At 42.4% G+C, this 16739-nt stretch overlaps 1 protein-coding gene across 1 annotated transcript in view; it reads right to left on the bottom strand.

Moving 5' to 3' along the window:
* The window catches only part of TRPM7 (transient receptor potential cation channel subfamily M member 7), a 132763-nt gene that overhangs the window by 103197 nt on the left and 12827 nt on the right, over nucleotides 1–16739 (bottom strand). The window contains 1 exon segment of the mRNA XM_033190126.1: nucleotides 4413–4492. Within this exon segment, the coding sequence (XP_033046017.1) occupies nucleotides 4413–4492 (80 nt within the window).

The raw sequence follows: 16739 nt of genomic DNA, 5'->3' as shown, positions 1-16739 counted from the left end.
CCCGGCTAGTTTTTTGTATTTTTTTAGTAGAGACAGGGTTTCACCGTGTTAGCCAGGATGGTCTCGATCTCCTGACCTCGTGATCCGCCCGTCTCGGCCTCCCAAAGTGCTGGGATTACAGGCTTGAGCCACCGCGCCCGGCCTTGAGTACTTTTATTACTTCTATTGCAAAGTGGAATTAATAAAACTAGAAAACAAACTCCTTAATGATAAAATCTTTTTTTTTTTTTTTTGAGACAGAGTCTCACTCTGTCACTGAGGCTGGAGTGCAGTGGCACCTTGTCGGCTCACTGCAACCTCCATCTCCTGGGATCAAACAACTCTCCTGCCTTAGCCTCCTGAGGAGCTGGAATTACAGGTGCCCACCACCATCCCCAGCTAGTTTTTATATTTTTAGTAGAGACAGGGTTTCACCATGTTGCCAGGCTGGTTTCAAACTTCTGACCTCAGGTGATCCACTCATCTCAGTCTCCCAAAGTGCTGGGATTACAGGCGTGAGCCACCGCACCTGATCAACAAAATCTATTTTTTTAATAAAGCAAAACAACAATTTATCTGGAAGAAAAACAGTATTTTATTTTAGAACTGGAACACTGAACTATGGAGGCTTAAATACTAATCCCATCTTTATGAATAGCCATGTGACTTGGGAAATGTCATTTATCCTCTTGTTGGGAAATGTGATATGATGTTGTAATAAAACATATCTTTAATAAGTAGTAAGAAATCAGAATAAATCATAGAATCTAATGACTGGGAGAGATGTTAAGATTATGGCCGGGCGCGGTGGCTCAGCCTGTAATCCCAGCACTTTGGGAGGCCGAGACGGGCGGATCACGAGGTCAGGAGATCGAGACCATCTGGCTAACACGGTGAAACCCCTCTCTACTAAAAAAATCTACAAAAATCTAGCCGGGCGAGGTGGCGGGCGCCTGTAGTCCCAGCTACTCGGAGGCTGAGGCAGGAGAATGGCATAAACCCGAGGCGGAGCTTGCAGTGAGCTGAGATCCGCCACTGTACCCAGCCTGGGTGACAGAGCAAAACTCCGTCTCAAAAAAAAAAAAAAAAAAAAAAAAAAAAAAAAAAAAAAAAAAAAGATTATCTGTTTTGGCCGGGCGCGGTGGCTCAAGCCTGTAATCCCAGCACTTTGAGAGGCCGAGACGGGCGGATCACGAGGTCAGGAGATAGAGACCATCCTGCCTAACACGGTGAAACCCGTCTCTACTAAAAATACAAAAAACTAGCCGGGCGAGGTGGCGGGCGCCTGTAGTCCCAGCTACTCGGGGGCTGAGGCAGGAGAATGGCGTAAACCCAGGAGGCGGAGCTTGCAGTGAGCTGAGATCCGGCCACTGCACTCCAGCCTGGGCGACAGAGCGAGACTCTGTCTCAAAAAAAAAAAAAAAAAAAAAAAAAAGATTATCTGTTTTAATGATCCAAAAGAACTAATCAAAAAAATTTACAGAATTTATTAAAAATTGAGATATTTTAAAAAATAAAATATTTTCTCAATAGTAAATAAATGCAAATTTAAAATATATACTATTATAATTACTGTCAATTAAAAATAAATAAATGTATGCCAGACACGGTGGCTCACTTTGGGAGGCTGAGGTGGGCAGATTATCTGAGGTCAGAAGTTCAAGACCAGCCTGACCAACATGGTGAAACCCCATCTATACTAAAAATAAAAAAAATTACCTGGTCGTGGTGGCACATGCCTATAGTCCCAGCTACTCAGGTGGCTGAGGCAGGAGAATCACTTGAACCTGGAAGGCAGACTGCTCGCCTCAGTCTCCCAAAGTGCTGGAATTATAGGCATGAGCCACCATGCTCAGCTTAAAAATATATATATATATACCTATATATACCTTTTTCAACTTACCACGTTTTCTTGACGGTGATGGAAAATGTTACTCTAGTCACTACTCAGTAAAGCAGACAATCTCATTCACTACTGATCATTTATTGCTTTAATACTTTTGAAAAGATTTTAGCATTACATAACCTAAGGGGGGAAAATCTTAAATACAAAAAGGTTTTATCCACAAAGATCTTCATTGTGGCCTAATTTAAATTTAAAATGGCTAAAAATTGAAAACAACTAAATTGACCAATAGGAGAATAGGCATATAAATGGTGGTATACACAAAAACAGAATATTAACTACCTTTTTTTTTTTTTTTTTTTGAGATGGAGTTTCACTCGTTACCCAGGCTGGAGTGCAGCAACGTGGATCTCAGCTCACTACAACCTCTGCCTTCCAGTGTTAAGCGATTCTCCTGCTTAGCCTCCCAAGTAGCTGGGATGACAGGTGCCTGCCACCATGCCTGGCTAATTTTGTATTTTTAGTAGAGAAGGTGTTTCACCATGTTGGCCAGGCTGGTCTCGAACTCCTGACCATGTAATCCGTCCACCTCGGCCTCCCAAAGTGCTGGGATTACAGGCGTGAGCCACCACACCAGGACTATTACTACCATTCTTATAAAAGATCCATAGTATGAAAAGCAGGTACAACATTTTGTGTATAGACTGAACGTAGCAATACTTAAAAACAAAAACAATACACTGAGAAAAAGCTAAAAATAAAACCACCAAATGTTATTAATAATGACAATCTTAATGTATTGAAACCCTATTGATCCAACTTTCTGTTTCTCAAAAGTTTTTAAAATGTATCATGCACACTACACTTTCAATGGAAATGTGTTTGTTGGGAGAGATCCATTCAAACTTAGAATTTTTTAAAATGTTACAGAGAAATTTTAAAAATTAAATTATGTAAATTACATTTATGTAATTTAACAAAAGGTTTTGGAAATGCTATTCGACAAATATTTACTACGTACCCACTATAAACAAGAATAGTGACATATTCTATAATATAAAGAGACATCAGTTAATAAAAATTGTCTATTTAAGCTATGTTTTTCTAAGAATTATATATCTAATAGAAACGAAAGTTGCAGAGAAGGCAAATGGGTAGAGAATACAGTGTGACAGGAGATGGAAAAGGAAAGAAGATTCAAAAATCTTGCAAATACTTTTGTCAATTAATTTTCAGTTTTTCTAAGTGCCCATGAAGAGAAGTGCTCTATAGGTTAGGAAATAACTACATCTTAGATTTCCTTGTTTTAAGTTTTTTTCTATCTTTAGGTCTCAGAAAAAAAAGAAAAATTTGCTGGGTGTGGTGGCTCACACCTGTAATCCTAGAACTCTGAGAGGCCAAGAGAGGTGGATGACCTCAGGTCGCGAGTTCAAGATCAGACTGCAACATAGTAAAACTCTGTCTACTAAAAATACAAAAACTAGGGCCGGGCGCGGTGGCTCACGCCTGTAATCCCAGCACTTTGGGAGACCGAGGCGGGCATATCACGAGGTCAGGAGATTGAGACCATCCTGGCTAACACGGTGAAACCTAGTCTTTACTAAAAATACAAAAAATTAGCCATGTGTGGTGGCACATGCCTGTAGTCTCAGCTACTCGGAAGGCTGAGGCAAGAGAATCACTTGAACCTGGAAAGCAGAGGTTGCAGTGAGCCGAGATCGAGCCATTGCACTCCAGCATGGGCAACAGAGCAAGACTACATCTCAAAACAAACAAACAAACAAAAACAACTAGCCAGGCGTGGTGGTGGTGCACGCCTGTAATCCCAGCTATTCAGGAGACTGAGGCAGGAGAATCACTTGAACCCAGAAGGTGGAGGTTACAGCGAGCTGATATCACACCACTGCACTCCAGCCTGGGTGACAGAGCAAGACTGTTTCAAAAAAAAAGTTAAAAGAATAATTTTGGCAAATATGCTTAAGTAAATATTTCATGAGCTCAACTTTTTCTTCAGTTACTAAGTTAATATCCTTTAATTTTATTTTTTTTCTATTATCAAAGTCATTTCAGAGACCAAAGACACAGACACCTATAGTCTCTGATAATGGATTTTCCAGTAAAGAATGATCTGTACCATATATTGGCAAATAAAAAGAATGACTATTAGGTTCACATTGCTTTCTTCAACATGAACCATAGTGTTGGATACTCAGTAGATGCCCAATAGATACACAAATTTTAAGTTCGAAGTATCAGTGAATCCGTTAAAAAAAAAAAAAAAGAGAGAGAGTCTTAACTGCCTTACCTTTGTAAAACACTACACTATGATCTGAGGGAGTTTAGAGATGGAAGAACACTTCAAGGAAGAGATTGTATGCTGTAAATGGCATTAAAAACTCCAAAATACTGATTTTCAATGCTGTTTCCTCCTCCCAATCCCTCCCAAATTAAATGATTAGCAGTAACTATAAAAAGTAACAGTAACTACAAATAATGTATTTAGTAGTTTTTGTTTCCAATAAAGAAATAGCAATATAATTTACACTAAAATTTCTAGAGATCCCAGAAGTAACAAAGGTGTGCTTACCTGTGAGGGTCCTTGGAACTTGGTATAATATATACACATTCCCTCTTGGTCAAAGTGCTTTCTATCCAGGATTTCTGGGACTAAAACAAAATGTTTTAAAGAATTGTTTAAGTTAACCCACTAAATAAGAAGGAAACAATTTCATTATGAAAACATAAACTTTTTTTTGTTTTTTTGAGACAGAGTTTTGCTCTTATTGCCCAAACTGGAGTGCAATGGTATGATCTTGGCTCATCATAACCTCCACCTCCCAGGTTGAAGTGATTCTCCTGCCTCAGCCTCCTGAGTAGCTGGGATCACAGGCATGTGCCACCACGATCAGATAATTTTGTATTTGTTTAATAGAGACGGGGTGTCTCCATGTTGGTCAGGCTGGTCTCAAACTCCCGACCTCAGGTGATCTGTCCGCCTTGGCCTCCAAAAGTGTTGGGATTACAGGCGTGAGCCACCGTGCCCAGCCCATAAACACTCCTATACTACATAATTTTTTATTTACTATTCATTACATACTATAGTCTGAAGATGGCACCTCCAAATGTCAGAATAATTCCATTTAAATCCCAAGTGACTTAGATTATTAAATCAAGAGTACTATGTAGACACTATTGCTTCAAAGAGTCAAACAGGAGGGAAGCCAAGTTTGAGATTCCCACTATGAACCAAAAACCTTAAGAGGGGCTGGTATTATTCTAGGATATGAACCATTTAAAAGACAACTAGCTGGGCACAGTAGCTCACACCTGTAATCCCAACATTTTGGGAGTCAAGGTGAGAGTATCATTTTAGCCACCGAAGTCAAGGGTAGCCTGGAAAACATGGTGAAATCCCATCTCTACCAAAGCTAAAAAATTAGCCAGGTGTGGTGATGTGCTCCTGTAGTCCCAGCTATTTGGAAGTCTGAGGCAGGAGGACAGTCTAAGCTGAGGAGGCTGAGGCTGCAGTAAGCCATGATCAGGCCACTGCACTCCAGCCTGAGTGAAAGGGTGAGAGACCCTGTCTCAAAAAACAAAACAAAAAAAATTTGAAAAAAAGACAATTAAAAGTGATAGATTTGGCTGGGCGTGGTAGCTCACACCTGTAATCCCAACACTTTGGGAGGCCGAGGTGGGCGGATCACGAAGTCAGGAGACTGAGACCATCCTGGCCAACATGGTAAAACCTCGACTCTACTAAAAATACAAAAATTAGCTGGGCGTGGTGGCATGTGCCTGTAATCCCAGCTACTCTGGAGGCTGAGGCAGGAGAATCCTTTGAACCAGGGGGTGAACCAGGGAGCTGGAGGTTGCAGTGAGCTGAGATCGCACCACTGCACTCTAGCCTGGCGACAGAGCAAGACTCTGTTTCAAAAAAAAAAGGCCGGGCGCGGTGGCTCAAGCCTGTAATCCCAGCACTTGGGGAGGCCGAGACGGGTGGATCACGAGGTCAGGAGATCAAGACCATCCTGGCTAACCCGGTGAAACCCGGTCTCTACTAAAAATACAAAAAATTAGCCGGGCGTGGTGGCGGCGCCTGTAGTCCCAGCTACTCAGGAGGCTGAGGCAGGAGAATGGCGTGAACCCGGGAGGCGGAGCTTGCAGTGAGCTGAGATCCGGCCACTGCACTCCAGCCCGGGTGACAGAGCAAGACTTCGTCTCAAAAAAAAAAAAAAAAAAAAGTGATAGATTTATAAAAAATAAAACCCAGCTACATTCCATTTCTAAATAAATACCTAAAGCATAAGGGCATGGAATGGTTAATGACACAGGAATAAAAAGACATAAAGCAAATTTTTTTTTTTGAGGCAGAGTCTCTCTCTGTCACCCTGGCTGGAGTGCAGTGGCCGGATCTCAGCTCACTGCAAACTCCGTCTCCCGGGTTCATGCCATTCTCCTGCCTCAGCCTCCCGAGTAGCTGGGACTACAGGCGCCCGCCACCTCACCCGGCTAATTTTTGTATTTTTAGTAGAGACGAGGTTTCACCGTGTTAGCCAGGATGGTCTCGATCTCCTGACCTCGTGATCCGCCCGTCTCGGCCTCCCAAAGTGCTGGGATTACAGGCTTGAGCCACCGCGCCCGGCCAGCAAATTCTAATTAGAAGGTAGTGTCAGAAAAATGCACGAAACACATCAATAGGGATAGAGCAGGTTATTACAAACGTTAAATCTGCCAGATTGCTATGACAATCTTAATTATGATTAGCCAAATAAAAGTGTCAAAATACATAAAGGGAAAAAATTAATAGCATTAGACAAATCTAGGCTCATAGTAGAAGATGAACACATTTCCCTCAATACTGAAAAGTCCATCAAACAAAAACTAATAGCAGAAGCCAGGAATGGTGGCTCATGCCTGTAATCCCAGTACTTTGGGAGGCAGGAAGACTGCTTGAGTCCGTAAGTTCAAGACCAGCTGGGTAACACAGCGAGACTCAATCTCTACAAAAAAATTAAAAATCAGCCGGGTATGGTGGTGCACACCTATAGTCCCAGCTACTCAAGGGGCTGAGGTGAGAGCATCACTTGAGCCCGGGAGGTAAAGGCTGCAGTGAGTCATGATCACACCACTGCAATCCAGCCTCGTTGACGGAGCAAGACCTTGTCTGAAAAATAAATAAATAATCAGAAATATTCAGAAAATTTTAACAACATGTTAACAAGCTTCATTTAATAAATATATGCATGTTTCTATATATTAGAAACAGAAGATCCATTCATTCTTCTCAAGCACACATGCAGCATTCATAAAAATTAATCATGGGCTGGGCACGGTGGCTCATACCTGCAATCCCAGTACTTTGGGAGGCTGAGGCGTATGGATCACCTGAGGCCAGGAGTTCGAGACCAGCCTAACCAACATGGTGAAACCCATCTCTACTAAAAATGCAAAATTAGTCATGTGTGGTGGCACACATCTGTAATCCCAACTACTCAGGAGGTTGAGGCAGAACTGCTTGAACCCAGGAGACAGAGATTGCAGTGAGCCAAGATCACGCCATTGCACTCCAGCCTGGGTGAAAAGAGGGAAACTCTGTCTCAAAAAAAAAAAAAAATTTGATCATGTGCTTGACTATAAGATTCAACAAATTTCAGATACTGAGTATCTTGCACATCATACTCACTGATCACAATGCAATTAATGTAATATAAATAAAATTTTTAAACCACCAATACTCAACACTTTATATAACTTGAGGATCCGAGAAAAATTCATAATTAAAAATTTTAAATTCTTGTAAGTGAATAACAGTGAAAAGTCTATGCATTTGAAAACCTACACAATGCAATCTAAATGCTACACGTAGAGGAAAATGTGTAGGCTCAGGTGATTACATTTGAAAATGAAGGCTGGGCCAGGCGCGGGCTCACACCTGTAATCCCAGCACTTTGGGAGGCCGAGGTGGGCAGATCACTTGAGGTCAGGAGCTCGAGACCAGCCTGACCAACACGGTAAAACCTCTCTCTCCTAAAATACAAAAATTAGCAGGGTGTTGTGGCGGGCATGTAATCCCAGCTACTCGAGAGACTGAGGCAGAAGAATCACTTGAACCTGCAAGGCAGAGCTTACATGAGCCCAGTCGTGCCACTGTACTCCAGCCTGGGCAACAAAGTGAGACTCTCTCTCAAAAAATAGTAATTTTTTAAAAAGGCTGAAAATTAATGAGCTAACTCTTGGACTTTAAAAAATATATTGAAAGAATAAAGTCAAAGGAAAGAGATAAAATTAAAGAACAAAATCAGTAAAACAGATTTTAATAAAATAGCAAGATAAGTGAAAGTTAAAAGTTGGTTCTTAGGTTAACAAAACTGGGCCGGGCGCGGTGGCTCAAGCCTGTAATCCCAGCACTTTGGGAGGCCGAGACGGGCGGATCACGAGGTCAGGAGATCGAGACCATCCTGGCTAACACGGTGAAACCCCGTCTCTACTAAAAATACAAAAACTAGCTGGGCGAGGTGGCGGGCGCCTGTAGTCCCAGCTACTCGGGAGGCTGAGGCAGGAGAATGGCGTAAACCCAGGAGGCGGGAGCTTGCAGTGAGCTGAGATCCGGCCACTGCACTCCAGTCCGGGCGACAGAGCGAGACTCCGTCTCAAAAAAAAACAAACAAACAAACAAACAAACAAAAAAAAACCAAACAAAACTGGTAAACCTTCATGAAGACTGAACAAGAAGCCAGGCAGATCACTTAAGTCTAGGAGTTTGAGACCAGCCTGGGCAATATGGCAAAACCCCATCTCTACAAAAAATACAAAAAATTAGCCAGGCGTGATGGCACGTGCCTGCAGACCCAGCTACTTAGGAGGCTGAAGCCAGAGGATCGTCTGAACCCAAGGAGCTTGAGGCTGCAATGAGCTGTGACCATGCCACTGTACTCCATCCAGCCTGGGTGACAGAATGAGAGGAAGAGGAAGAAGGGAGAAAGATGAAGAAGACAAAGAGGAAGAAGAAAAGGAAGAGGAAGAGGAAGAAGAAGAAGAAAAAGAGGACGGGGCAGTGGCTCACACCTATAATCCCAGCACTTTGGGAGACTGAGGCAGGCAGATCATCTGACATTGGGAGTTCAAGACCAGCCTGACCAATATGGAGAAACCCCATCTCTACTAAAAATACAAAATTAGCCAGGCATGGTGGCGCATGCCTGTAATCCCAGTTACTTGGAAGGCTGAGGCAGGAGAATCACTTGAACCTGGGAGGCGGAAGTTGCAATGAGCCAAGATCATGCCATTGCACTCCAGCCTGGGCAACAAGAGCGGAACTGTCTCGAAAAAAAAAAAAAAAGAAGAAGTGGTGGAGGTAGCAGCACAAGTAATAGTAAGAGTGAAAAGATGGAAGGTAATTTTAAAATAAAATAGAAAATAACAGGCTGTTCTGCCTGTGGAGTAGCCATTCTTTTGTTTCTTTACTTTCCTAATAAACTTGCTTTCACTTTACTGTATGGATTCGCCTCAAATTCTGTCTTGCACAAGATCTAAGAATCCTCTCCTGGAGTCTGGATCAGGACCCCTTTCCGGTAACATCTTTCTGGCGAACCATAAAGGGATGATACTGAGGAGACCCCTGACCCAAAGGAAATAGACTCTAGCACCAACTGGCCGACTTTGGGGGTGTCTAATGGCAGTTATGGGGAAATACACAGCTCTCTGCATGTCTGGATCAGAGAAGCATGCTCTTGGTCCCCTAGAAGCTGTGCCTCATTACTAGGCACTAGAAACTGAATGCTTTCCTCGCCCTGTTCCTCCAAGGGCTCTACCTTGAAGCCAGTAATCCAATTAAGAAATTGGCAAATGAGGCCGGGCGCGGTGGCTCAAGCCTGTAATCCCAGCACTTTGGGAGGCCAAGACGGGCGGATCACGAGGTCAGGAGATCGAGACCATCCTGGATAACACGGTGAAACCCCGTCTCTACTAAAAATACAAAAAACTAGCCGGGCGAGGTGGCGGGCGCCTGTAGTCCCAGCTACTCCGGAGGCTGAGGCAGGAGAATGGCGTAAAACCCGGGAGGCGGAGCTTGCAGTGAGCTGAGATCCGGCCACTGCACTCCAGCCCGGGCGAAAGAGCAAGACTCCGTCTCAAAAAAAAAAAAAAAAAAAAAGAAATTGGCAAATGAAAGACCTTACAACTGATGGATCTCCTGTCTATATATTATATGTCTTGTGTGTGTGTGATATGAAAGAGCTTCAACTGCTTTAAAAATAAGTGCTTTTGGCTGGGTGCAGTGGTTCACGCCTGTAATCCCACACTCTGGGAGGCCAAGGTGGGCAGATTACTTGAGGCCAGGAGTTTTGAGACCAGCCTGGCCAACACGGTGAAACCCCATCTCTACTAAAAATACAAAAAATTAGCTGGGAGTGGTGCCTTGCACCTGTAATCCCAGCTGCTAGGGAGGCTTAGGCAGGAGAATCGCTTGAACCCAGGAGGCGGAAGTAGCAGTGAGCCAAGACTGTGCCACTACACTCCACCCTGGGCAACAGATGCAAACTCCGTCTCCCTCCAAAAAAAAAAACACGAAATAATAAAATAAAATTGGATAAATTTGTCTATAAGGTTTTATTAAGAACTGGGTTTCACATATCAATAATGCACTAATCCAACAGTAAAATTTGGCTTATTGATATAAAAATCATACAGGAAACATTGCCAAACATGAAATGGTGTTTGGCTTTCTTTGGGCTGCATTTGAATAAATACGTCATGGGTATGCGTTCCAAAATTATGAAAAGCTCCTATAACTGTGATATGATTTAATGCACCTTATCAGTAATAATTATGATTATTATGTTAAATTATCGTGTGCCACAAAGGTAACCAAAATTCTTTGTCAATTGTGTCTTTGACTTTGGCTGTCCTAAGACTTTTTATCATCAACATACAACCTTTGTCATGTTTTCATCCTCTTCAAAAGGTGGTTTATAATCAGCTATAGGACTTTCACAGGTGCTCTTAAACGCAGGTTTCTGATAACTTTGGAGACTCTAACGTTAGAATAAAGCAAAAAACATTCAGGACTCTCATGGAGGGCTGGAATGTTCATGTGTATCAAACAGAACAGGAATTAACTTCATGGACTGAATTAAAGTAAGACTAATCTTTTTTACTTTTTTGCTTAAAATGTTGCTGATCCTTTATTCTGTTTTTCAGAATCAAGGAAACTTTTGAGCTATTGACAGCTATTAACAATTGGGTAAAGTATACTCCTGTGGACAAAATGTGGAGCATATTTTTTTCTCTCTACCCGATTTCTCCAAAATTTGGAGACTATGAATATTCTTAACCTATGGCAATAAATTTTGTTTTTGTTTTCTGAGACAGAGTTTTGCTCTGTTGCCCAGGCTGGAATGCAGTGGCACGATCTCAGCTCACTGCTACCTCTGCCTCCTAGGTCCAAGTAATTATCCTGCCTCAGCATTCCAAGTAGCTGGGATTACAGATGCCCACCACCACACCAAGCTACTTTTTGTATTTTTAGTAGAGTCAGGGTTTCACTATGTTGGCCAGGCTGGTCTCAAACTCCTGACATCAAGTGATCCACCCACTCCAGCCTCCTAAAGTGCTGGGATTACAGGCATGAGCCACCATGCCTGGCCTATAATAGGTATTTGTATAAAGTGCAGTAAGAATTGGTTTTCTTTTGCAACAAGACACAACTGGAGAAACTGGTTATTTTACCAAGGCTTTGACTGGAATGGTGTGCTTTCCTTTAAGGAATCAGACTTGACTTGTAGAATCAATTAAAAGTCGTTTGGGAAAACCGACCTCATACCTTGTCTACACAGTCCCTGCACAGGGTTCTTGACCTGTGGTAAGTAAAAAACGTCACTTTTTGACAGGCCCAGAAGCCCCAAGTTATCTTGGGACCTCAAGAGGAGAGAAAAATTTACCCAACACATAAAGGTATTTGAGGGTACAAACCCACAGCTGAGGCCAGGCGCAGTGGCTCATGGCTGGGCGCGGTGGCTCATGCCTGTAATCACAGCACACTGGGAGGCCAAGGTCGGTGGATCACCTGAGGTCTGGAGTTTGAGACCAGCCTGGCCAACATGGTGAAACCTCATCTCTACTAAAAATACAAAAAATTAGCCAGGCGTGGTGGTGCGCGCCTGTAATCCCAACTACACAGGAAACTGAGGCAGGAGAATCACTTGAACTCAGGAGGTGGAGGCTGCAGTGAGTCGAGGTCATGCCAGTGCACTCCAGCCTGGGCAACAGAGTGAGACTGTCTCACAAAGTAAAAAAAAAAAAAAAAAAAAAAAAATCCATGCTGGGCTCAGCTTTAAAAGTCTCATCTGAGATTCCTTATGGGACAGAGTTCCATCAAAGCCAATTTCAAAAGCCTATGTGAAAAATAATTATCTTGTTGCACTTTATACAGATAATCTGGCCAAGTATAACAAAGCAAATCGGTCATACTATAATTTGTCTTTAGTAAAAATGGGACATTGGAGAGAGAAAAAAATTGTTTTTTGAGAACTATGGTACACCCGTCAATAGATTCTGGTCTCATCAGTTGTTTTTGAGTTTTTTCCTGCAATTTAGGCTGACCTTGCTTTCTCCTGTGAACCAGTGATCTCTGACTGAAGTGCAGGAAAAAAAAGAGGGATGGCTAATGTAAAAATCTGGATCAATATTCTAATTCTGGGCACATAATAGAATCAGTGATCCCGTATCAGCGTGGTTCTAACAGTTGCCAGTTCATGGAAAGTCTTCCAATTTAGTTTACTTGGGATAGTTTTACTTATTTTGCTTTACTGTTATGGAATATATTGCTCTTGTACTCTTTGTACAGGGATGCAGGATAAGCTTACTAAATGTTTTATTAAACACTTATTAATCTTTCAGATATCATGTTTTGTCAGAACTCAGTTATGGATGGTCCTCAGCAAACTGACGTGTTCTGAACGAGCGCCTCTCTACCACGGATACAAGAGATCTTAATAATTAGGCAGGAATATCATCACCCCATTCAGCAAGAAGAAGTTACAAAAGGTAGATCTTCGTCCCTCTACAACCTTTAGGATGAAGGATTCTCTTATAAACGAGGGGGGGAACGTCAGAGGTGTTTAAACCAGAGTGACTCCATCTTGAATAGGGGCTGAGTAAAATAAGGCTGAAAGACCTGTTAGGCTGCATTCCCAGTAGGTTAGGCATTCTAAGTCACAGGATGAGATGGGAGTTCAACATAAGATACAGGCCGTAAAGACTATGCTGATGAAACAGGTTGCAGTAAAAAAGCTAGCCAAAACCCACCAAAACTAAGATGGCAACAAGAGTAGACCTCTGGTTGTCCTCACCGCTCATTATATGCTAATTATAATGTATCAGCATGCTAAAAGACACTCTAACCAGCACCATGACAGTTTACAGATGCCATGGTAATATCCAGAAGTTACCCGATATAGTCTAAAAAGGGGAAGAATCCTCAGTTCTGGGAACTGCCCACCCCTTTCCCAGAAAATTCATTAATAATCCACTCCTTGCTTAGCGTATAATCAAGAAATAACCATAAAAGTGGGCAACCAGCAGCCCTCAGGACTGCTCAACCTATGGGGTAACCATTCTTTTGTTTATTTACTTTCCTAATAAACGTGTGTTCACTTTACTGTAAAAAGAAAGAAAGGAAGGAAGAAAGAGAAAGAAAGAAAGAAAGAAAGAAAGAAAGAAAGAAAGAAAGAAAGAAAGAAAGAGAAGAAAGAAAGAAAGAGAAAGCAAGTAAGAAAATCATAATGAGTATACCATCAACAACTCTGTGCCAAAACGTGTCAAAACATGTTAAGTAGGCCAGGTGCAGTAGCGCTTGCCTGTAACCTTAGCACTTTGGGAGGCCAATGAGGGCAGACTGCTGGAGCTCAGGAATTTGTGACCAGATAAAAGGGGGCTACTATACATTGTGGAATGGCTAAATGGAGCTAATTATCATACACATTGCCTCACATACTATTTTTTTGTGGTGAGACCACTTAAAATATACTCTCAGTATTTTTCAAGAATACACTGTTATTTACTATAGTCACCATGTCGTACAAAAGATGTCTTGAAATTATTCCTCCTAACTGAAATTTTGTATCCTTTGACCAACATTTCCCCAGTAATCCCCACCCGCCCAAGTCTCTGATAACCACCATTCTACTCTCCATCCAGAAATCGAACTTTTATCAGTTCACTTTTTCAGATTCCACATAGATGTGAGACCCTGTGGTATCTGTCTTTCTGTTCCTGGCTTATTTCACTTAACATAATGTCCTCCAGGCCTATCCAGGTCACAAAAAACAGAATTTCCTTCTTTAAGATTGAATGATATTCCCTTGTGCATACTGTCATGTGCCACATAACAACACTGAGGTCAATGATGGACAGCATATTTAACAGTGGTCCCTTAAGATTATAAGAGAGCTGAAAAATTCCTATTGCGGGCTGGGTGCAATGGCTCACACCTGTAATCCCAGCATCTTGCCATGGCAGGAGGAGATGAGAGGACTGTTTAAGGCCAGGAGTTCAAGACCAACCTAGGCAGCATAATGAGATCCTGTCTCGACAACATTTTTTGTTTTTTCTTAATTAGCCAGGCATGTTGGTGCCTGCCTATAGTCCCAGCTACCTGGCAAGCTGAGGCGGGAGGATCACTTGAGCCCAGGAGTTTGAGGAAGGTTCATCTGAGCTCAGGAGTTTGAGGTTAAAGTAAGCTATGACCACGTCACTACACATCAGCCTGGGTGAGAGAACTGGTCTCGAAAAAGAAAAAAACTCCTATGGCCTACTAACATCATAGCCATCATAAGTTCATAGCACAAGGACTACTTGGGTATTTGTTTTGATAGTGGTGTAAACAAACCTGCACTGCCAATTGCATAAAAGTATAGCATATACAATTGTGTACAGTACATAATACTTTGTAATGATAATAAATGACTATGTTACTGATTTATGTATTTGCTAGACTACGCTTTTTATGGTTAGAGTGTACTGAGCTCCGCAGGGTCTTCTCGTCTTATTATTGTTTTTTGTTTCTTTTTTTGAAACAGAGTCTCATTCTGTCACCCAGGCTGGAGTGCAGTGGCATGATCTCGGCTCACTGCAATCTCTGCCTCCTGGGTTCACACCATTCTCCGGCCTCAGCCTCCTGAGTAGCTGGGACTACAGGCACCCACCACCACGCCCGGCTAATTTTTTGTATCTTTAGTAGAGACGGGGTTTTTCCATGTTGGTGAGGCTGGTCTCAAACTCCCAACCTCAGGTGATTCACCCGCCTTCAGCCCCCCAAAGTGCTGGGATTACAGGCATGAGCTATTACACCTGACCTAGATTGGGTCTTTTTTAAAAAAATCTATTAACCACTGTCTTTTATTTATTTTCAAGACAGGGCCTTGCTCTGTCACCCAGGCTGGATGGAGTGCAGTGGTACAATCAGCTCACTACAGCCTCAACCTTCTGGGCTCAAGTGATGCTCCTGCCTCAGCCTCTCAAGTAGCTAGGAATACAGGCACATGCCACCATGCCTGGCTATTTTTTTTTTCTAGAAATGGGGTCTCACTATGTTGTCCAGGCTGGTCGCAAGTAATTCTTCTACTTTGGTCTCCCAAGTAGCTGGGAATACAGGCATGGGCCACTGTGCCCTTTCTTTTGGTGGGGCGGGGATGGAGTTTCGCTCCTGTCTTCCAGGCTGGAGTGCAATGGTGCAATTTCAGCTCACTGCAACCTCTGCCTCCCGGGTTCAAGCGATTCTCTTGCCTCAGCCTCCTGAGTAAATGGAATTACAGACACCCACCCCATGCCCAGCTAATTTTTTTTTTTTTTTTTTGAGATGGAGTCTTGCTCTGTCGCCAAGCTGGAGTGCAGTGGCACAACCTTGGTTCACTGCAACCTCTGCCTCCGGAGTTCAAGTGATTCCCCTGCCTCAGCCTCTCGAGTAGCTGGGACTACAGGCGCACATCCCCACACCCGGCTAATTTTTTGTATTTTAGTAGAGACAGGGTTTCACCATGTTGGCCAGGCTGGTCTCAATCTCCTGACTTTGTGATCTGCCCACCTCAGCCTCCCAAAGTGCTGGGATTATAGGCGTGAGCCACCCTGCCCAGCCAACCAGCTAATTTTTGTATTTTTAGTAGAGACGGGGTTTCACCATGTTGGTCAGGCTTTTCTTGAACTCCTGACCTCAGGTGATCCACCCGCCTCCGCTTTCCAAAGTGTTGGGATTACAGGCGTGAGCCATGGCGCCCAGCCAGTGCCTGGTTTCTAATAAATTTTTGATGTCACAATTTATATGTTTTTGTATTATGTATCTGTTAACAAATTATTCTTGTTATTATTATTTTTAATGGTTTTTGTCTTTTAATCTTCATACTAAAAATACAAATGATTTGCATACCACCACTATGGTATTAGAGTATTCTAAATTAACTCTACTTACATTTACCAGTAAGTTTTATACTTTTCATATTCTTTTTGTTACTAATTAGCAACTTTGTCTTTCAGCTTGAAGAAATTCTGTTAGCGTTTCTTGTAACACAGGTCTAGTGATATAAACTCTGAGTTTTGGTTTGGGAAAATCTTCATCTCTCCTTCATTTCTGAAGGACAGCTGTGCCAGGTACAGTATTCTTGGTTGACGGGTTTGTTTTTTTATTTTCCTTCAATACTTTGAATATATCGTCCCCTCTACTACATCTCATAGTAATTTTGGGTTTTTCCAAGAGCTGGAAACCAGAGTTGTTTCTCATTGGCAAATCCACCCAAAACTTTAGCAAACAATTTGCTAAAAGTCACTTAAATTGTGTCACTCCCATATGCACAGATTTTTACTAAATTTTATGCCTACAGGGACATACAATGACATTAGCATGTTTCAAGAAAATCTCCTGGTC

The sequence above is a fragment of the Trachypithecus francoisi genome, unplaced genomic scaffold (assembly GCF_009764315.1).
Source record: "Trachypithecus francoisi isolate TF-2019V2 unplaced genomic scaffold, Tfra_2.0 Lachesis_group3, whole genome shotgun sequence".
In the NCBI taxonomy this organism is placed as follows: Eukaryota; Metazoa; Chordata; class Mammalia; order Primates; family Cercopithecidae; genus Trachypithecus; species Trachypithecus francoisi.
Note: the sequence above shows the minus strand (reverse complement) of the source record. Positions and strands in the feature narration are given on the sequence as shown.